Source organism: Giraffa tippelskirchi, chromosome 4 (genome assembly GCF_054371585.1).
Source record: "Giraffa tippelskirchi isolate mGirTip1 chromosome 4, T2T-mGirTip1v1.2.pri, whole genome shotgun sequence".
In the NCBI taxonomy this organism is placed as follows: domain Eukaryota; kingdom Metazoa; phylum Chordata; class Mammalia; order Artiodactyla; family Giraffidae; genus Giraffa; species Giraffa tippelskirchi.
In genome coordinates this window covers 193900770-193923652 of record NC_137278.1, presented here as the reverse complement: position 1 = coordinate 193923652, position 22883 = coordinate 193900770, and the positions used below count along the sequence as shown (strand labels likewise).

The 22883-nt window shown below is 36.8% G+C and overlaps 1 protein-coding gene across 9 annotated transcripts; it reads right to left on the bottom strand.

Moving 5' to 3' along the window:
• Positions 1-1532: 1532 nt before the first annotated feature.
• Positions 1533-16747, bottom strand: LOC145545296 (C-type lectin domain family 7 member A). 9 transcript variants are annotated; one of them, XM_081589403.1, is made up of 7 exons: positions 16571-16747; positions 14336-14434; positions 12986-13123; positions 11587-11738; positions 7771-7889; positions 3905-4057; positions 1741-2266 (listed from the first exon to the last, which is right to left on the bottom strand). In XM_081589403.1, the coding sequence occupies exons 1-6, from the start codon at positions 16671-16673 to the stop codon at positions 3925-3927; spliced, it is 744 nt and encodes a 247-aa protein (XP_081445529.1). In that variant the 5' UTR covers positions 16674-16747; the 3' UTR covers positions 1741-2266; positions 3905-3924. The 9 variants fall into 9 exon arrangements, with proteins under 9 accessions (XP_081445532.1, XP_081445529.1, XP_081445527.1 ...); XM_081589406.1 differs by lacking the exon at positions 12986-13123 and having other exon boundaries at positions 1533-2266; XM_081589401.1 differs by lacking the exon at positions 1741-2266 and having other exon boundaries at positions 2824-4057.
• Between the last annotated feature and the right edge of the window lie 6136 nt (positions 16748-22883).

Below are 22883 nucleotides of genomic sequence, written 5' to 3'. Positions count from 1 at the left end.
CCAAATAAGTACAGTAGAATTACATTACTCTACCAATGCTTTTCTGTATTTGGGGGAAATAACTTGGTTAAATCAAACATACTAAATGCAGAAGAGAGTGGAAGACAATTGGGCTGGGGAAGCCAGGAAACATGTCTTGTGAATTCATTATGTGTCTCCAGCTGTGTATTGTTCATCAAGTTATTTTAAATTAAACAAATCTAAAGAGACCTTTCCCTTTCATAATGCCCTGTAAGAAGTAGAAAATCAAAAAGTATTTGGCCATTTGCTTTGGACTGATATAAATATTAGAAAATGTTACAAGAGAAAAAACAGTAAAAAAAAAATGGAAGGGAGAGATAAATGAAGCTACATATGAAAATGAAGCAAGAAGACAGAATATCAGAAATAGTCACAGCTGAGATGTTACAATTTAGGAGATGCTGATAATTATGATTCTAATGAAATAGTCATTAGAATTATTTCTCAAACTTCAGTTATTCAAGAGCTTTACTGGTGACTCAGACAGTAAAGAATCTGCCTGCAATGCAAGAGACCCAGGTTCAATTCCTGGGTCAAGAAGATCACCCTGGAGAAGGGAATGGCAATCCACTTCAGTAATCTTGCCTGGAGAATTCCATTGACAGAGGAGCCTGGTGGGCTACAGTCCACAGGTTGCAAAGAGTTGGACATGACTGAGCGACTAACACGAATTAGTTATTCATAGAGATCCTTAATAATTTTTACCAAAGAACCTACGTTAACATTTTTACTACTTGTCCTTAAATACTTAATTTTTTTCAACCATGACAAAGATTCTTACTTCATTGTAGGTTCTGTTCTCAGATTCTGAGGCACATCAGTGGAAAACAAAACTCTCTGTACTTTTAGAGCCTACATTATACAGAGGAAGTCAGATGCTATACAAGAAAGATAGTAAGTAAGTAAACTATAGAATATATTACACTATGATTAGAGTTATGGAAAAATACAGAAAGTGAGGAAGATTAAGAACATACAGGGACTTCCCTGGTGTTCCATTGACTGAAACTCCATGCTCCCAATGCAGGGGATCTGGGTCCCATTCCTGGTCAGTTTCTCACGTGCCTCAGTGAAGACCCAAGAGCCGCGACTAAGACCCAGCAGAGCCAAAATAAATAAATGTTAAAAAGGAAATAGAATGAACCGGAAAGGAGGTGGAAATTTTCAATAAGGTAGTCAGAGTCAGCCTCATTAAGGTGTGCTACTTGCACACAGACTTGAAAGAGTCTGCAGAAATCTAGGGTAACAATAGTTCAGGTAAAGGGACCAGGAATCTCAAAGGCCCTGAGCGGCAAGCATGCGGCCTGTGACTGAGAAACTGTAAGGAAGCCATTGTCATAAATCAAATGAGTGATGAGGAAAAGAGACCCTCAGCTTGAAGGAGTAAATTTTTTTTAGAGTAATACTCAGTTACTTTTATTTAATATTTTTGATGCATTAAATATTCAGTCTCTGGGTAAAAATAAAATCTATATATAAGACAAAAGACATAAGAAGACATGGCCACCTAAGCTCAATAAAGATTTAATAGCAACGAACATCAGATTATTCTTACCTGGAGAATTCTATGGACAGAGGAGTCCGGCAGACTACAGTCCATGGGGTTGCAAAGAGTCAGATATGACTGGAGACTAACACACTCATTTCAATCATGCTATACTGGCCAGCAATTGTCTTGGTAAATATACAATTCTAAAGGTCTTTAGTTTTTTGGTTAGATTTTTTTTTTTTTTAACTCAGATATGTGGGAAGTCAAGGAGAGTTTCAGTAGAGGGCTGGCATGACCTTTTTAAACTGAAACTCCAATACTTTGGCCACCTGATGCGAAGAGCCCACTCATTAGAAAACACCCTGATGCTCGGAAAGATTGTAGGCAGAAGAAGAGGATGATTGGATGGCATCACTGATTCAATGGACACGAGTTTGAGCAAATTCTGGGAGATGGTGAAGGATAGGGAGGCCAGGCTTGCTGCAGTCCATGGGATTGCGAAGAGTCAGACATGACTTAGCAACTGAACAACAACTGCTATGTAGGTGCTAGAAGACTACTTTGAAAATTATTGCAGTAACTCAGGCAAGAGGAGATGGTGATCCTTGAGGAGGTTAAGTGTTTTCTGTAGCATGATCATTCCTCGTCTTGAATTACCCTTTAGACATAAGGTCTACTAGCTGCTCTTTTCACTTTTCTGTCACTTGGAAAAGCGTGGATGTTTTCTGTTCATTCTCACGCACGATTCCACATTGGCTGTAATAATAACAAGGAATGTATGGTATATTTTGGATAGTCTAGAGCACTCTGAATTTACATCATCACTTCTTGTTAAAATCATGCTTTTAGTTTTCACTTATAGGTTATTGTTGCCTAGCCCGTCTGTTCTAGATAAGTACAGCTGAACATTCAGCATCCAGAACTATTTTCTTTGATTATCGTGATTACTTCAACTCATGCATTCCATTTTAAGGATGCAGGAGAAAAAAATTAAACCAAAAACAAAATTAAAATACATGGCATCTTTTCAAAATCCCACTTTATGCCTTAATTTAACTCAGCTTTAATAACCTTTTCATTTCCACATTTCTTTCCAGATAGTGACAACCCCAGTTAGTATATTAGGAAAGTATAGTCACTTCATGAAAATTTTTTCTCCTTCTCTTAGATTTTTAAATATTTAAAATCTAAAAGTTATTCTTCAGCACAAAACTACCTACTATACTACTTCCTCCCCAGTGTTAAATTCATCGTCATTTTTGGGGAGAAGGCAAACAATAATAGTGTTAATTACACATGGCACATAATTTAAATGCCAAAGATTCTTTAATTAGCATTTTTATTAGAGTAAAATTGCATAACAGTAATGATTTTAAAGTGAAAAATTCAGTGAACTTGACACAGTTTATGTTCACGTATGAATAAACACTAGAAGGCTGTGAATATCTCTCTAGTAATTATGGAAATCCCCACTGGAAATATAAATAACACCAATGGGAAAGTTTAAAAGAAAATGAGAAAGAGACAAATCATCATACGAGGAAACTTATTTATGTTCCAATAATACCTTTTACAGTAATTTCTGAGGAATTCCTGAAAACTGCAAAACAGTCATCATAAAAATAATAAAACATGTTTTGCATTACAAAATGTTAATACCTTAGCCAATAGGACAGGTTACTTTTTTATATTTATTAATCAGATCTTTTTTTGATTGATAGTATTTAAAAAGAGAAATCTTTCTTACCAAAGCAGATTCCCTACAATTTCACATTATATGAAATTCTCTTAGACATATGGCAGACATATTCTCTCGGTTATTTAATTAAGGAAAAAAAGATGCAACTGATGGTTTTTATGATGCTTTTTGATCATAATCATGACCATATTGATGAATAAAATAACAAAATGGTTCTGATTTTACTGAAGTTTTTTTTCTTTTTTTCATTTAGCTATTCAAAATATATTTCCATCTGTGTCTGATATACTGCTAAAAGTGGAAGAATAAGTAGTGGAAACACACCACATGAACTCCAGTGGCACTTTTTAGGACAAAATACAACTCTGGTATAGTCAAAAACTAAGATCTCCTGAAACACCAAGAATTCACAGCTAATCCCAGGTAAATAGAATGGGAGAATGAAAATTCTACCACTGATAGAATGAAAATTCAAGGTCAGGTGCTCTGACTCCATTTCTAGGACTCTAATAATTAGAACACAATACTCATTACCCAATAGACTTGGGGAGTATGGAAATCACAGCCTTCCATCCTGTTTCTCAGCTAAGATTGAAGTTGGCTGAGCTCTCTTGATATTTTTTTCAGCAATTATTTTGACCTCAAATATGTCTCTTTTCTGTTTGGATTTATACCCTCCTTAGTATCTTACATACTTCTCTCTGCTCCTCCACCATTATATTGACAACTTCTTCTCACAAATACTGTATGAGTGTACACTACAAAGTTGATCGTAAATGTCTGACACATGGATCCATACACAGTTGTGAGATGAGTCTTTTTCGGTAACTGTACTTCTGATTTGAAACCTGTTAAAATAAAATGCAATATGATAATTAGAACAAGCATAGGGAATACTATTAATATCTACTGTCTCCACAATACTGGCATAGTTGGTGAGGATATTGGCGAAATAATCCGAAGTGTATATTATTGAAAAAAAACCTTGAATTTAAATTCAGATTTTCCAAATGGTAGCATAACAACCTTCACTATTAAGGAATAAAAAGAACTCAAAAAATTTTTAAGAAATACTACTAGTTGAAAGTAAAATTAAATACAACTCTGACAAAAAAGGAAAACCATTTAATACTTTATAATATTAAATTATAATACATAATAATTCTTTACTTATCTTTCAACCTTTTACCTAGAGATATACTTATTAAATAAAGTGGCAGTTTAGTAAAATTATTATTGGGTATATTTAGTGAGTAGACCAAATAGAAGTTCTTGCTAATGGGGACTGAGAACTAAGTGAAGAATCACAGATATCAAGACTATTGAAAAGCAATTCAAACAACTCTCTATATTTTTAAAATATTTATTATCTTATTTATTTGGCTTCTCTGAGTCTTAGCTGTGGCACACAGGATCTTTGGTTGCAACATGCGAAGTCTTAGTTGAGACATCTCTGGTTCTCTGACCAGGAATCGAACCCAGGCCTCCTGCACTGGAAATGTAGAGTCTTAGCCACTGGACCACCAGAGAAGTCCCAAACAGCCCTATATTTTTTAATGCATCCTAAAGGTTGTATTGTATTGCAATATAATGATAGACAGTGAGAATTGGCCTTCCCTGGTGGCTGAGAGGGTAAAGTGTCTGCCTACAATACAGGAGACCTGAGTTTGATCCCTGGGTTGGGAAGATCCCCTGGAGAAGGAAATGTCAACCCACTTCAGTACCCTTGCCTGGAAAATGCCATGGACGGAGGAACCTGGTAGGCTCCAGTTCATGGGATTGCAAACAGTCCTACACGACCGAGCAACTTCGCTTATGAGAATTACCATGAGTAAACAGGAGCGTGGCTCTGCTCTATTCGCCCTTAGTCTCCTAAAGGAGGAGTGTCCATTATTCAGTCAAGCTCAAAGGGCGTCACTGAGCCTCAGTGTAAAAGCTAAGGTCTGGTCCTCTTCATCCTGTACATCTATCTCTTCTTGGTCCTGAGGATGGAGGATTGAGAGAATTTTTCTTTTGAAATAATTAGACCAAGGTCATGAAACAACTTTGATCTAGCCTCAGGGAGCATTCTGGCCAGTGTTCTTCTCCAAAATACCTTTTTGACATCTAAGAGATTTTGGAGAATGTACAGCGCCAGATTAAAATGACTGTCATTGATGAGTAGTTACATATCAAAATGTTAATTTGGACCTACTCTTATGACTTTAGGGAGTCCACTAGTCAGTTTTTAAAATAGCAAACGAAAACTCAACACAAACAAGTACTATAGAAAAGTAAGATATATTTTGTCAAGATCGTTCATTAATAAATTCAATGTGCTTGGCCAAAGTGAGATAGTTCAGTGGTATAAAATCAAAGTGTGATCAATCATACTCAGCAGTTTGTATTCTTCACACCCATAGTGCTTGCCAGAAGCAAATGAAAAGCTACTCTGTAAAATTCAAATTAATTCTACAAAAGTTTAAGATATGTTAAGCGCATTAACAACAACAACAAAAACAATTCAAGCATGGATGAAAACAAATAAATAAACGAATAAAAATTAGACAAAAAATGCGACTTCCCCAGTGGTCCAGTGGCTAAGCCTCCACACTCTCAATACAAGGAGCCCAGGTTCGATTCCTGTTTGAGAAACTAGACCCCATATGCTACAACTAAGTGTTCACATGCATACTGTAACTAAAAAGAACCCGCATGTCACAACGAAGACCCCACCCAATCAAATAAATTAATGTTTTTAATTAGAAGAAAAAGATAAGAGAAACAGATACACAGTATAAAACACTAGGTAATCAAACACAAATATTAAAACAACTATACAGTGTGTTCTAGGAGTTAAAAGACAATATTGAGAATGTTTTGGAAAAGCTAAGAATTAGAAATTGCAACTGGATAGATCTGAGAAATTATAAAACTGAAAAATTCATTAAACAAAGTTAAAAGCTTAATTGAGGCTTTTAACAGCAGTTTCACTGAAGAAAAGGAAAAATAACGAAACTGAAGGATGTGTGAGAGGTAAATAGGTTAAAGAAAAAAGACAAAACTATAGGAAAAAGTAAATGAGACATATAGGATATTGTGAATGGGTCTATAATACATTTAATTGGAATTCTAGAAGAAGGGTAGAAAGTCAGGAAAGAGCAAAATTTGAAGCAAGTATGGATGAAAACTTCAAAGCTGAAAAAAGACATGAGATTTAAAACATATTGCTTTCAAATAATTGACCTTTCAAAAACAACAATAAAAATAGAATATATTATAATAATATCTTTGAATACCTAAGAGAAAAAAGCTACACATTTCTAATTTTATACTCAAAATACTTTTTAGAAAAGTTGAAATAAAGAGTTTTAGACAAGCACAGAGAATTCAACCGTAAAACTTCAGCTGCAAAGGAAATACCAAAATGTATTCTTCAGATTTAAGAAAATGATTCAAAATTGAAGGTAGGACAGGCAGAGAGGAATAAGAATCAATGAAAACCATGAATCTGTGGGGAAAATCTAATAAACTGCATAAATCTCTATTGTTTTCTAGGGCTATTATTTTATTGACTCCGAGATGCCATCAATTGTTGGTTGCCATTTATTTAATTTAATACTGTGAAATAAATGCATCTGAAATGAGAACCTAGCAGAAAACCCTGCGGAAGCTGGAAAACAAAGGACTATTTTGGTGCAGGAGTAAATGAAAAATAAAACTGCCAAACAGAGAAGAGTTAACAAATGAAATGTGCATTTCTCAATCTTGCCACCAGGTGGAGGGTTGTCGCCAGGGTTAGTCACTCAGTCGCGTCTGACTGCCACACGACGGACTGTAGCCCACTAGGATCCTCTGTCCATGGAATTTCCCAAGCAAGAATACCGGAATGGGTTGCCATTGCCTTCTGCAGGGGAGCTTCCCCACCCAGGGATCAAACCGGGTCTCCTGCACTGCGGGTAGATTCTTTACCACCTGAGCCACCAGGGAAGATGGAAGGTGGAAAGTGGGAGGAAAGAATTATATCCCCAGGATGTTGAACCACAAGCTGCTACTCACACAATCTCTATCTGAACCCATGATAAAAGCATGTGCCAGACACTGTGCCAAGTGATTTTACTTTTACCTCAAAATCTTTAGAGGTAGGAATTATTTTTATTCTCCTTTACAGATTGGGAAAGAGGGGCACAGACAAGATTAAGCAATTTATCCAGTTCCACACAGTGAGTGGACCAGACTTAAGCTGAAAACTGACTTCAAAGCCCTGCTCTTAACCACAGTTTTACACTGAGTAAATGCTCCTTCCTGGGAAGCTTCAAACACATGCCCTCCTGGTAAGAAAGCTGAGGGACCACTTGTGTTAATATTTTGAAGTGACCACTCAGCACTTTTTGACCTGTAAGTAAAGTCCTCCTCTATCCTCTTGTTTTGCTTTTTTTTCCTGGCTCGGTGTCTCTTCCCATCACTATGTTTGTTTTGCTCTCTCTTCCTTATTATGGCCAACAGATTGGATCCTTAACTGTGTGACATGCTCTTAGCTCTCTGAGAGAAGGTATGAAGCTTTGTCTCTCTGGATACTTACAGGTTAGACAACAAGGTGGAGCCATCCTCCCAGAGCCATGGTTCTTCTGGCCGACGGCGAGAAAGCCCTATCCAAAATGAATGATCAGGTTGGGAAGACACTTGCCTTGATATAAACTCCTGTAAGGAAACATAAATATAAGTCAAGGAAAGAGAAAGAGACAGTGAAGGACAGAGATGATAGAGACACAGAAGATACAGAGAAAGACTGTTAGGAGATTTTGAGAGACAAAGATTGAATCACCTCGATGGAAGATGCATGCATATACTGGCATCAACCTAGATAAACGTGCTAATTCTTGAATGCCACTTCAGATCAGTTCAGTTCAGTCGCTCAGTCATGTCCGACTCTTTGCGACCCTATGAACCGCAGCATGGCAGGCCTCCCTGTCCATCATCAACTCCCGGAGTCCACCCAAACCCATGTCCATTGAGTCGGTGATGCCATCCAACCATCTCATCTTCTGTCGTCCCCTTCTCTCAAAAAGCATATCTCATTTTTTCCGAGTCCTTATCATTTAATTTTCCAACAAAGAATAGATCCTTCTTTTACGTATAGCCGTCCAGCTTTCCCAGAACAACTTATTGAAAAGATTGTCTCTTCTGCATTGTATATTCCTGGCTCTTTTGTCATAAATTAGGGGACCATAGGTCCATCCTGTTCCATTGATCTATATTTCTGCTTTGGTGCCAGCACCATACTCTCTTGATGACTATATAGTCCGAAGTCAGGGAGCCTGATTCCTCCTGCTCTGTTTTTCTTTCTCAAGATTGCTTTGGCTATTTTGGGGTCTTTTGTGTTTCCATACAAATTGCAAAAATCTTCTAATTTTGTGAAAAATGCCATTTGTAATTTAATAGGAAAATTTCATTGAATCTGTAGATTGTTTTGGGTAGTAGAGTTATGTTCACAGTACTAGTCTTCCAATTCAAGAACATGCTGTGTCTTTCCATCTGTTTGTGTCATCTTTGATTTCTTTCATCAGTGTCTTATAGTTTTCTGAGTACAGGTTTTTTGCCTCCATAGGTAGGTTTATTCTGAGGTATTATCCTTTCTGTTGCAATGGTAAATGAAATTAGAACACTCCCTAACTCTATACATAAAAATAAACTCAAAATGGATTAAAAACCTGAATGTAAGGCTGAACACTGTAAAAGTCTTAGAGAAAAGCATAGGCAGAACACTGTTTGACATAAATAGCAGCAAGATCTTTTTTGACCCACCTTCTAGAGTAATGAAAATAAAAACATATGAAAAGAGATAACACATGAGACCTAATTAAACTTAAAGCTTCTGCACCACAAAGGAAACCATAAGCAAGACAAAAAGACAGTCCTTAGAATGGGAGAAAATATTTGCAAACAAAACAACTGACAAGGGATTGATCTCCAAAATATACAAACAGCTCACGCAACTCAATATCAAAACAACAGACCACAAAATAAAATAGGCATAAAACCTTTCTTTTCTCCAAAGAAGACATACAAATGGCCAACAAATCTGTATAAAGATGTTCAACATCACTAACTATTAGAGAAATGCAATTCAAAATTACAATGAGGTATCCTGTCAGGGGTGACACCAGTCAGAAGGGCCATCAACAAAAAACTACAAACAATAAATTCTAGAGAGGTTGTGGAGAGAATGGAACCCTCCTACACTGTTGGTAGGAATGTAAATTAGTACAGCCACTATGGAGAACAGTATGGAAGTGTCTCAAAAAACTAGAAGTAGAACTACCATATGACCCAGCAATACCAATGCTGGACGTATACCCAGAAAAAGCCGTCGTTCGAAATGACACATGCGTCTCAGTGTTCATTGCAACACTATTTGGAATAGCCAGGACATTGTAGCAACCTAAATTCCCATCAACAGAGAAATGGATAAAGAAGACGTGGTACATAAAAACAATGGAATATCACTCAGCTATAAAGATGAATGAAATAGTGCCATTGGCAGAGACATGGATGGACTTAGAGACTGTCATACACCGTGAAGTAAGTCAGAAAGAGAAAAACGAATATCATATAATGTCGCTTGTATGAGGAATCTGGAAAAAGTGATACAGATGAACTTATGTGCAAAGAGGAAATAGAGACACAGACATAGAGAACAAATTTAAGAATACTAAGGGGGGGAAAGGAGAGTGGGAGGAGTTGGGAGACTGGGACTGAGATATACACATATATACTCGTGTCCGGCGTTCCTGCTCAGTCACTCAGTCGTGTCCGACTCTTTGCGACCCAATAGACTGTAGCTTGCCGAGCTCCTCTGTCCATGGGATACTCCAGGCAAGAATATTGGAGTGGGTTGCCATACTCTTCTCCAGGGGATCTTCCTGACCCAGGGAACCCAGGTCTCCTGCATCTTCGGCATCACAGGCAGATTCTTTACCACTGAGCCACCAGGGGGGTCCCATACATACACTCCTATGTATAAAATAGATAACTCACGAGAACCTACTATATAGCACAGGGAACTCTACTGAGTGCTCTTTGGTGATCTAAATGGGAAGGAAATCTAAAAAAAAAGGAGACTCAGTTTGTTTTATAGCAGAAACTAACACAGCATCCTAAAGCAACTATGCTCCAATAAAATTTAATATAAATAAATAATAAATCCTTGATGTCAAAATTGTGCTGCCTGAATTCAATCTATCAGAATAAATCCAAGAACGACAGAGTCTGTAGGCCATGTTCATGGATGACGGGCTACTATCATCTCCACAATTTTAATTGAAAATATAAGTTTATGTAGCCTTTGTCAAGAAATGCTTCACAGAGTTAGATGACTATCTTAAAACAGTTTAGTTCTACTGCACGTTTTATGAATAAGTAATTTAGGGGTTAATGATCATATTTGAAATTGTTGACAAATATAACTAAACAAAGTGGCAATTATAGGAAAGTCTAGAAGCCAGACAGACTTCCAGTCCCATGCCCCCCCCCCTTTTTTTTTTTGGCCATACATCTACTTCCATTAATTTTTATGTCAACTACAACTGTGGGGAAAACAAAACAGAAACACAAAAATTGAGAGCAGTAAAAGTAAGTATAGAAGTTGTAAGTTGTTCAAATTTATAAGGTAGAATATTCCCTGACTATTAACTCCTCTTCATAGCTCATCTGAGTTCTATCCTTCAGGCAAGATGCATTGTAAGTTGCTCTTTTTCTGTGCAATTTTTATGTCTACAGAAATTTCTCTCTCTGAATTTCTATGGCACTTGGTGCCAATACAAGACATTTAACTTTTAACAGCTGTTGAGTTGTTTCTATTTTCTTAAAAATTATTTGAGCATTGCTAGAAATTTACTTTTAAACCTCTTTGCCTTTCCCAGTATCTTGCAAGGAATAAATTATTTATAAGTGTATATTATCATAGCTTGATAATTATGGTGATAAGGGGAAGAAACTTCTATTTCACTGTACCACATTTAAAACCTAAAATCCAAACCCACAAAATGAGTGTGGCTTGGTTATTCGAGTCAACTTGGAGTTGTATTTAAAGGATTTATTTTAAAGTGAAATGTACTGGAGTGGGTTGTCATTTCCTTCCCGACCCAGGGATTGAATCTGGGTCTCCTGCTTTGCAGGTGAATTCTTTGCTAACTGAGCTAGCAGGGAAATCCAAAATGTGTTCATATTTTAATTAATTAAAAAGAAAAGCATGTGTTATATACTTTACTCAATATATGCTATAATCATGGAGAATATGTAAAATCACTTTCTCTTAGGGAAAATAGTTATCTGGAACCTACTTCTACTTTTCTGCTCAGTATAGACCACAGATATTATAATCAAAATCTACACTTACCAACTCTTTTGAGCTGTCTATCTTCAGGAGATTAGAGCCCAGTTGAAAGCATCGTCTTTTACTTCCATCCCAGGAATCTAATAGTGTGCTAAACAGATAACAGCTATCCTCATGTGTGATCCAGTTAGGGGGACAAGTGCTAGAGAAAACTCCTGGAAATAAAAGATAAATACAACGAGGTTCATACTATGAATGGTACTTCAGTACAGGTACCATTCATATTAAGGACATAATAATCAATGAATTGCCATGAATGTATTTCATTTTCAATTCAAACTATACAGATATGACTTTACAGAAGGGATCATATTAAAACCCCTTATTCACTTACAGCTAAAAAATAACTGAGTGACTACAATGTTTTAGACTATCAACTCTCCTTTCTTTCTTGTCTTGTCTTCCACGCCTTCACAGTCAGCTCAGAACTCCTTTTCTCCATAACTCTCAAAAGAAATCAATGCAATAGCAGTCATTGAGATATACAATAATTTCATGTTGACTTATTTTACGGGTGTGACATCTATTTCAGAATGCAGTTTGCCAAATAAGAAAAGTATCAGAGCACTCATTCACATTACAGAGTAATGTGATAAAGACAGTGAAGAGGTATGTGTCCAGAGATGGAAAATTGAAGTCCAAATATTGTCATACTCAATAACGGTGCAATTAAGAATTAAAGTCTAGTGTATACAAAATTGCAATTAAATCAATTAATTTGTATGATTAAAGAAAAACAAACTTAACTGGTTTTCAGAGACATATTTATTAGGTTTATAGATATTAAACATATCTCTCGCCTGGAAAATCCCATGGACAGAGGAGCCTGGTAGGCTGCAGTCCATAGGGTCGCTGAGTCGGACACAACTGAGCGACTTCACTTTCCCTTTTCACTTTAGCAGCAGCATGAACCTTTAAATTCTTAGCAACACTTTACCGTCTTTCTTTTTTCTATTCCTTTTTTTTTTTTTTTTACCTTTTCTGGTGTCCTATTTCCTATTTTAACTATACCACTTTAAATATCTATTCCCTATGGTGTGAGATCATATTATGTTCCTTCAAATCAAATTACACAAACCTCTAAAAGCTTAAATGTGTGAAAAATTAGTGATTTGAGAAAAACTAAGTTGGAGATTCAACTAAGTTCATAAGGTATTTATGCTATCACTTTGTAATAGGGATCTCCTGCTTTGCAGGCAGATACTTAACTATCTGAGCCCCTAGGGAAGCCCTTGTATATTACAGAGGACTTATTTTACTGAGATAATATTGCTGTGGGCTTTATTTGAATGCAGAATCACCACATGTAAAAGTACTTTCCTCATCCCCTGCTCCAAGCCTTAGTACCAAAAATTAACCCTTCTGAATCAAGGATCCTATTAATCCTTAATTCTGCCCTTGCCTGTGGTCGTGAGAGCCTTGGTAGGTATCACACTGTCTTCTAAAGATGACTGTGTGGGTTGACTCTGCTTGTCTTTATTTCTTGATGGAAAGCTGTCACTCTTCAACAGGTTGTTCCCTGAACTGGATCTCCAAATACCTTCATATACCAACAACAATAGTAATGACAGAAAAAAAAAAAAGTCATTTTTACTATGTTTGAGAATTAAAATCCAAAAACCTACATTTTTGTTGGAATATAAAGGGATGCATTCTTGATTAGTGATAAATAGATAATACATTGCTGATGGAGAGGTAGAGATAGATGGTAGATAGATAGGTGATAACTTGAATAGATGGAGAAAAGAAATAACTTCCATGAAAAAAATGTAATACAAAAGAGAAAAATGAAGTAGATAGGAGGATGAGGGGAAAGTAAGAGGCAAATGGAATATAGTCCTTTGGTACCACGACAGATTTGAAATAGTAATAAATCGTCTTTATTATATTATTTTAAAAATGAGAGTTCCTTGAGAATCTGCCAGGTGCCTATAACATAGAATGTATTCAATAAACACATGACTAGTTAAGAAATCTTTCATACTTTCATATACCCTCTTCAAAGGCACAATAATACGTTATCCAAAATGGAATGCATGAATGATAAAATCTAAGGAAATGTATCCATCTATTACAAAATAACTACTTAGAATTTCATAAGTGCTTTGAGTATTTCCTGATATTATCCAAAGGAGTTTAAAGATCAGGTATAAAACAACTTCCTTAAATCATGAGATGTGAAAAATAGCTTAAATTCTTTAGGGAATTTATCTCTTAGGGAGATAAGCACCAGTTGCACTTCCTTCACCTCCACTGGTTTCCTTTCATTAATTTATCCTAGGAATTTCACAGCTTTGAAACCAGCTATTTAAGGAGATCTTGCAGATAAGAGTATGACTTATCAAGACAGATCACTTGCATTTCTAATCATGGTCCTAATGTTAACTAGTTTATGATCCTAGAAATAAAGTTAGAACTAATAGCATCAGTTCAAAGGGCCGATATTCAGATCCACTTAGATTATGTTATGCTCTTAAAAGAGTGTCTGGGGGACTTCTCTGGTACACTAGTGTTAAGACTTCACTTTACAATGTAGGAGGTATGAGTTCTATCCCTGGTGTGGGAACTAAGATCCCCCATGCCTTAGGGCCAAAAAACCAAAACATGAAACAGAAGTAACATTGTAACACATTGAATAAAGACTTTAAAAGTGGTCCCCATCAAAAAAAAATCTTTCCTTAAAAGCGTGCCTGAAACATCATAAATGCTTATTAAACGTCTGTTGCTGTTCATCTTCCCCACCAATATTTACCCGAGGTACTCAGGACCACAATTATCACCAGCATCACCGAGCATAAAATGCCCAGAGTCACAGCAATCAGACGCCAATGAGAGGATGCAGCACAAAGTCCTACAAAGCCAAAGGGAGCAGAAACTGAATCAAGAAACAGGATGATAAATCACTGAGCACTTCAGTTCTACAGTTCGTCAAAATCTGAAACCTAGATAACCTACTCATCTAGGGTTAGTCTGAATTTTTCTCCCTCTTTAGTGTACCTCTTCAGGGTCAGCAACTGTGATTGGAGCACAGTGCCTTGGGAGCTATGCACTCCTAATTTCAGCTCCACATTGATATCTATAGGTCTTGACACTGCCAGGGTTCCCATCCATTCTTAGAAGAGACAGCTTAATGTGGCAGAAATAACACTGGTTAGGAAGGGTAATCTTCCTCTTTCACTTATTTCTTGCCTGTCATTGGGCAAATTACTTCCTCCATTTTTCCATTTCTCTTTGTGAAAAATTAGGGTAATGATATATCAAAGAATGACTGTGAGAATTAACACAAGTAAAAGCACCTAGTTTAGAGACTACTAGCACATTACAGGCAACTCACAGTTTGTCCACACACACCTCTAAACACACATATGCCTTCCTATCTCTTGCTTCACCATGTTTTTCCATTCTTCCCCAACAGGTTGCCCAAGAAAACAAAACTTTGTAACAAGAGGAAAATAATTGCGCAATGGGAATGACCAGAAAGCAGAAGAGAGCAAATGCTGATGTCAAAACCTGTAAATAATCTCTTTCTTGATAGCAGGAAACTCACTTTATATTAATATCACCACATCAAGACTGAGAATAAGCAATAAGAGCATTTCAGAGAACTGTCAAATAGAAGACTCACAGAGGAGATTAAATTGCTCACTCAGTGAAGAGAGAAGTCTTTTAATGCCCTTCTCCAGATTTCACTTTTTTTACATAATGTCTAAGATTCATATCCTGATAATGGAATCTTTTATCTAACTCGTATGTATTTCTTCACTGTTATACAAAGAACCTTTTGTTTAAAAAAAATTTTTCCAAATCAATCTCATGATACACATAAGAAAAATCATATTTGGGATTCTAAACCATATGACTTCTTTTATTTTTAATTAAACTTTTTATTTTGTATTGGAGTATGGCTTCCCTGGTGGCTCAGTGGTACAGAATCTGCCTGCAATGCAGGAGTTATGGGAGACATGGGTTCAATCTCTGGGTGGGGAGTATTCTTATCTGGGAAATCCCATGGACAGAGGAGCTTGGTGGGCTACAGTCCATGGGGTTGCAAAGAATCGGATAGCACTGAGCAACTAAGCACAAAAAAATGAAGTATATTGAGGTATAGTTGATTAACAATGTTGCGATATTTCAGGTGGACAGCAAAGAGACTCAGCGATAGGTACACAGGTATCCATTCTCCCTTGAACTCCCTCCAGTCCAGGCTTCCACATAACATTGAACAGAGTTCCCTGTGCTGTACAGTAGGTTTTTATTATCTAAACCCTGACTTCTGACTTCCCTTTGGCCTTTTCCACAAAATCCTAAGTTGTTTTTCCTGTCTTCTTTCTTTTCTTTTCTAACTCCAATATCCTGATGTTGTTCATATGCACTTCTTTAAGTTTCCTTAATCTTCATTCTACAATTTACTCTTTTCTATCAAACAAGTCACTCCTATTGAAATTCGTTCATCTTTGCATTTCATCACATTCATCACCGACTCCTTACTTTTGAAGCGTCTGTCTCTCTAGAATAGAGAAAGTGTGAGTATCTTCTATCATCATAATGATTAACTTCAATGCAGTTGATCCTTGAACAGCACAGGGGTTAGGGGCACTGACCCTCCCCACAATCAAAAACCCCCTATACCTTGTAGCTGGCCCTCTATATCTGCAGTTTCTCCATATCCACAGTTGGGCATTCATGGATTCAACCAACTACAGATCATCTAGTAGTGTGCCATTTACTTTTGAAAAACATTCATGTATAAGTGGATCTGTGAGTTCAAACCTGTGTTATCCAAGGATCAACTGTGCTAGTGATTAGCCATTGAATTGTTGCCCAGAGAACAGTCTTAGTGCCCATGTGAATTATCTTCAGTGACTTCTGAAAACCTTTTAAAATATGTTAATAAAAGCCTGGAAAACCAGAAGTCTGTCCAATTTCTTCCACTTCCAGTTTTAGTTATAAGAGTGTGAATGTTGAAGTCAGAAAGAAAAAGATATACCTTTCTCTGAGACTACAGATCTCCTGGTGATGTTGCGAGAGCTGAAGTCTAATTGAGTATATCCATCTTCATCCAAGTTTTCTACCGAAGACTGGTATTCCATTGTTCTACTGAGTTCCTGAATTAACACAGCATCTGAGAGCTTTCTTCTCTCTCCTGAGACAACTGCCTGTGGACAAAAGAGGATCTGTGAGTCAAGTCATGTGGGAGACGCATTTACTAGGCTTAAACAAGTTGAGCTAAAGTAGTCCAACCAGATACCCAAAAGCAGGAAATGAAAAACTATACTGTGGTAATTTCCCATTGGTACCTCTTTAGATCCTGTTTCAGAGACTGATGACTCTTCAGAAGATTATAAGGTAGGACTTCCCTAGTGGCTCAGTGGTAAAGAATCCACCTGCCAATGCAGGAGACACGGGTTCGATCCTTGATCCAGGAAGATTCCACATGCTGAGGAGCAACCAAGCCCACCTATTGTAACTGTTGAACCTGTGCTCTAGAGCCCATGCTCTGCAACAACAGAAGCCACTGCAATGAGAAGACTGCACACAGCAACTAGAGAGAAGTCTCTGCTCTCTGCAACTAGAGAAGAGCCTGCACAGCCATGAAGACCAGTGTAGCTAAAAATAAATTAAATTAAATAAATTTTTAATTATTTAAAAAATTATAAGTTAGCACAATAGATAGATCTTTGTTTCACACCAAACATAAGAAAAATAAACCAATTAATGTTTTATGCTGCTTTCACTATTCTCACATCTGAATTGGACATCATTAAAGGATTTGGCCTATGTAAACCTAAAACAATTTTAGTTCCTTGAGTTCACCAATACTGTATTATAACCATTCATTCATTCATTCATTCATGTACTGGCTCTATCAATAAACATTTATCAAATGCCCATATTTTGAACTGACAGTAGCTGGGGGTAAAAGGATCAATGATACCTGTGAAGAAGCTCACTGAGTAATAGACCAAACCCACAGATGGGTGTAAGGAGGATACCACAGAGAGGTATATGGAGGATGCCATAAGGAGGTACATTGTTGTAACAACAGAGAGAGGAAGCAAATCTCTTCCGCGCTTGTCAGAGGTTAATGATACAAAGTAGACAATTACTTATTCAATAATGAGCTTAATACTATCCATTGCACACGTGTTCTTATACAATCTTAGTTTTCCAGTAAGTCTAGGAGGTAGGCACCTATAAATTAGTCCTATTTTCTTTTTTTAAAACCATAGTTGATTTACAATGCTGTGTTAGTTTATCATTTACAACAATGTGACTCAGTTTTATATATATATAAGATATGCATATAATATATATTATTTTTCATAATATTTTCCATTAAGGTTTATTACAAGATATTGAATATACTTCCCTGAGCTATACAGTAAGACCTTGTTGTTTAGTCTTCTTTTCAAAACTGAGACATAGAAATTTTATGACAAAACCGAGACATAGAAAGTTTATGACAAAACTGAGACATAGAAATTTTAGTCCCTTGTTTAGTTTCAAGAAGCTAATAAAAATATTGATGCAAGGAATCAAACCAAACTTTACTCTTACTGCAAAAGTCATGATCTTTCCTGTTATGCTACACTGCCTCCTTCACCATTCTATACACTTATATTGCAAGTAACAGCTTATGGGGAATTCAGGAAATGAAATATTCTGTTACATGCTTAATGTTTCCTCTTTCCCAATTTCCACAGAAATGCCCAAGTGAATGAGATATGGAAAACACTTGTCATTGCTAGAAACTAGAGAGGTACCATCTGTTCACCAGAGTTGGAGGCAAGCAGAGAGAAGCAGACATCTGGTTGTTATCAAAGATAAAGCCAGACCTCATTAAAGCAGTTAGGACAGTAACTGTTTCGACAGTACAGTTAAGGGCCCAGAATAAACTGAACTCAACTTCCCCAAAACAGAAGACAAGAGAGGCTGGAGTGTGCTAAGGAAAAGGCTCTGAGGGTTAATCCATGTGACTAGACCATTCAGATTTGTTAATTGCTGCTTCTTCAGAAGAGAAACAAACTTCCCTTTTTGACAGGAGGCAGTGATTGGTGTTGAAGCAAGATGGTCTACCCAAGTTAGACCCTTCCCTCCCTCCCATGGGGACTGGGTGTGTTATCTCCCTAACTCCCTGGATGTTTGCTTTCAGAGATGGCTGTCAGGACCCTGAAGAATGTTTTAGGTGGTAGATTTACATCTCAAAGGGCAGAGAGAGGATTTTAATTGCAGGATTTCTGAAGTAACTGCTCTACGAGGGGTTTCAGGGGTCTGTTTATCACCAAGTTTTGACTGGATCAAGCAGTAAATTATCCTGGAAACAGTGAGTTTTCTCAGGCAGACATTTTAAAGGGACCTGGGATCATTCCAGGACACAGCCTTAAACTGCCTGAAACCAAGTTAGAGTCTGTCAAATCCCTTAGTGCAGAGATTTGGATAGAATTGTTCTATTCCAAGAGTACTACAGTTCTCATCAGTACATAGCAAAACGGAAGGGAGGTCAATGGAAGAAGAAAAAAGAGAGAGACATTTCTCTCTCGTACCTACCTGCCGTAAAAGTTTTACTAACTTTTCACAGACACATTACAAAGTAGTGGAATGAAGCAAATCTCAACCTCCATCAGATATCCAGCTCCACGATGCAGCCCTTGAGAAAACAGAGGAGAGCTGGAGAACAGAGGATTTTTCTGAATGAATAAACTGGTTCAAGGAAGAAAGTTCAGTTAACTAAGTAGAACTAGAGGATAGAAATGAGGAGAGAATCTTCTAGACAGTAACAAAAAGATTTTACTATTGATTCTGACATCCCCTCCATGTCATACGCACACTCAATGGGAGAATCTTTACAGATTAGCTTTTAGATTCTATGACTGCTACCCTCTATTCAAGCACAATCCTACAAAAACAATTGGCTTTCTAAGTTGTCAAAGAAAATTTTCCATAAATGTAAACATTAGCCTTTTCACTTGTCTGAGACTGAAACAATTAAACACTGAATACACAAATCATTGACAAATTAGGAAAAAATAATCCCTCAGCATTTTAAAAGGCAGAAGGGGGAATTGCCTGTCAGTTCAGTGGTTAGTATTCAGAGGTCTCACTGCCATGGCCCAGGTTCAGTCCCTGATAGGTTAGCTAAGATCCTGCAAGCTGCAAGTCATGGCCAAATTAAAAAAAAAAGAGAGAGAGCAGGAGAGAGTAAGAGAGTCAGTTTGCATGTGCTGTGTTTTAGTGGCTCAGTGGAGTCCAACTCTCAGCCATGTACTCCTCCGGGGAAGCTTCCCAAACCAGGGCTCAAACACAGGTCTCACACATCGCAGGCAGATTCATCACTGAGCCACAGGGAAGCCCGAGAGTTTGTGTATTCAGAGAAAAATACCCCTGATCCCTTGGTTAAACTTTAATGTAAGAAACAGGTTAAACATTAATGAAGCAAAGCACCTAACCAATAAACAAACAAAACCCAGCAAATAACAACAATCTTAGTGAGAGTTAATGAAAAACTGTATTTATACAGCAAGTTTTTTCTTTGAAGAAAAATGAAAAATCTGAGAAAAGTTCTTAGAAGTGAAAATATATTTTATAAACTAAAAATACAACGAATTGAATTGAGTCAGATTGAATACTGCACCAAGAAAACAACATAAAAACTACATTCAGTACAGCTGAGTTAGCCTGGGACTGGCAACCCACTCCAGTATTCTTGCCTGGAGAAGCCCATGGACAGAGGAGCCTGGCCGACTACAGTCCATGGGGTAGCACAGAGTTGGACACAACTGAATCAACTTAGCATGCGTGAGAGTTCTCTCATTTTTACATATGTTAAACTGTTGTTAACCCTAGTGTTTGCTCCCAGAACTAAATCTCAAAAATAATAACCTTCCTAAATAAGTACCTATTTTGATAGGTTTACCAGAATGAGTGTTACATCAGGAAAAGGAAACGTAGGAGATCCTGAGGCATAAGTCCAAAGTGACTTTTTGGAAATTTTATATAAATAAATGAGTAAAGAGAAATAAATATATGAATATATAGAAATAAATGAGTTACATAGAAAACTAGATTATTCAAAATAAACTAAGCATTCACTTAAGAACCATTATAGAAGAAAATATGTCTTCAGGACACATTTCAAATAACTTACCTATATAAATACAAAAAAAAAAAAAATCTTCAAATCTTCACCTCTAGTTTGAATGCTAACTTGGGTCTCCTTCTTCCCTTCCTTCCTCCATTCATTCACTAAGCAATTAAACATGAACCGAGCATTTACCATATTCTCAGTAGCCAAGATACAAAGAAGTATAAGCCCTAATCTCCATCCTAACTGGTTTCAGATTAAGTCTGGAGGGTGAAGACCTAAAAAGAAGTTACTTAAATTAGTTAAGAATGCCCTGGTTTGGGCAGACCACAAAAATCACTTAACTTTATTCACAACACTCTTTCCAGTGTTAATTTATGCTTACTTCAAATAACATAGAATGCTTTCTAGATTCCTGAAATTTTTTAATTGAGGCAAAACTCGGTCTTTTTTTTAAAATTGGTATATAATTGCTTTACAATGTTGTGTTAGTTTCTGCTGTACAACAAAGTGAGTCAGCTCTATGTATACATATATCTCCTCCCTGAAACAGAACAAGACCCTGTGGTCTTTGTTCTGCATGTCTTCAGCCTGCCTTTTGTCTGTGGAGAAACTTTAGCTAAAGAATAAGTTTAACCATAGAAGTGAAAACACGCAGAAACAAAGGAAAACAATCAAAGAAACCAAACAATAATAGTTCAGTCTGTGAACAAAGTCAAGGACTTTCAGTTCCTTTTCAAGGACTATAGATAATATTCTGAGCCATATCCTGTGAGCTGTCTTATACAGTAGATCCTGAAACTCCCACCACGTGAAGAAGTTAACTATATGATGATCAGACTGTAGCCATGACATAAGCTTCTACAGTTCTTAGAACTGGCCTCAAGGAAATGGGAACAAACCTAAAACAACCAAGATGATGCTGGTCAGACTACCGATGACCAGTTTCAAGATAGGTCTGTCTGAGCTGACTGTGCCGTTTCTGCATGTAGCCCCCTCCCTCAGCCTATAAAAGCTCTTGCTCACTGGTTGTGGGTGGGGGGAAGACTTCTGGACAGACATCTGTCTCACTCTCCCACCCCGCCACCCACAATTGCTGGCATCCAAAATAAAGCAAACTTTTCTTTCCCCCAAACTGACCTCCTTATTGGCTTTTTGACCAGCAAACAAACAGACTCTACCTTCGGTTACAAATTTGTTGATTAAAATGTTATGAATAGACACTCAGAGGAAACTAATCTTGTGTTTCCCCTGGAAACAATGGTTGTTCAGTATTCTCTGTGGCTCTATACAACATAACAACCATGAATAATAAGAACTGTGTAGATAAATAGATAAACAGAAAGCTAAAATTCAACTGTTATCACCATAATTGTTTAAAACTTTGGGCAACAAAAGACATTTTCAGGGGATATTTTATCACTGACGTTGTTTAGTATTGTTGACACATGATAATTATAAAAAGCAAAGTGACTTCTAGAAAATGTTATTATTTTAATTCTCCTCAGACAATTGACCACCTCCTTATTGCCTGCTGAACATTCATTGGCTTTATGTTCTCTATTCTATAAGGGTCTAAATAATCTGATGTCTGACTAGCTTTTTAACTTCATGCCTTAGCTGTCTCCCCCTCATTCACCATGGTCTTGAAATATTGGCTTTAAAAAAAAAAAAATAAGTATAGTTGATTTACAATGCTGTGTTAATTTCAGGTGTATAGCAAAATGATTCAGATATATATATATATGTGTGTGTGTGTGTATATTTGGTTTTTTATTCTTTGCCATTACAGATTATTACAATATATTGAGTATAGTTCCTTGTGCTTTACAGTAAGTCCTTGTTGTCTATCTATTTTATATATGATAGTATGGATCTTTTAATCCCATATTCCCAATTTGTCCTTCTCCTATCCCTTCCCCTTTGGAAACCATGTTTTTTTTTTTTCTATGTCTGTGAGTCTGTTTCTGTTTTGTAAATGAATTCATTTGTGGTATTTTTTTAGATTCCACATGCAAGTGATTACACAAACACATTAAGGTCAGGGACTTTGCACATACATGTTGGCTGATATGCTTTGCCTTGAGAACATTGCATGGTGTGGTTTTTCTTGATAATTAAGCAGAATACAGCCAGAGCACCTTCCTTTCACTCTTAAATCACAACATATAGTTTTTCTTTTTCTCTTCAAAGTACTTACCAATGTTTGAATATGTCT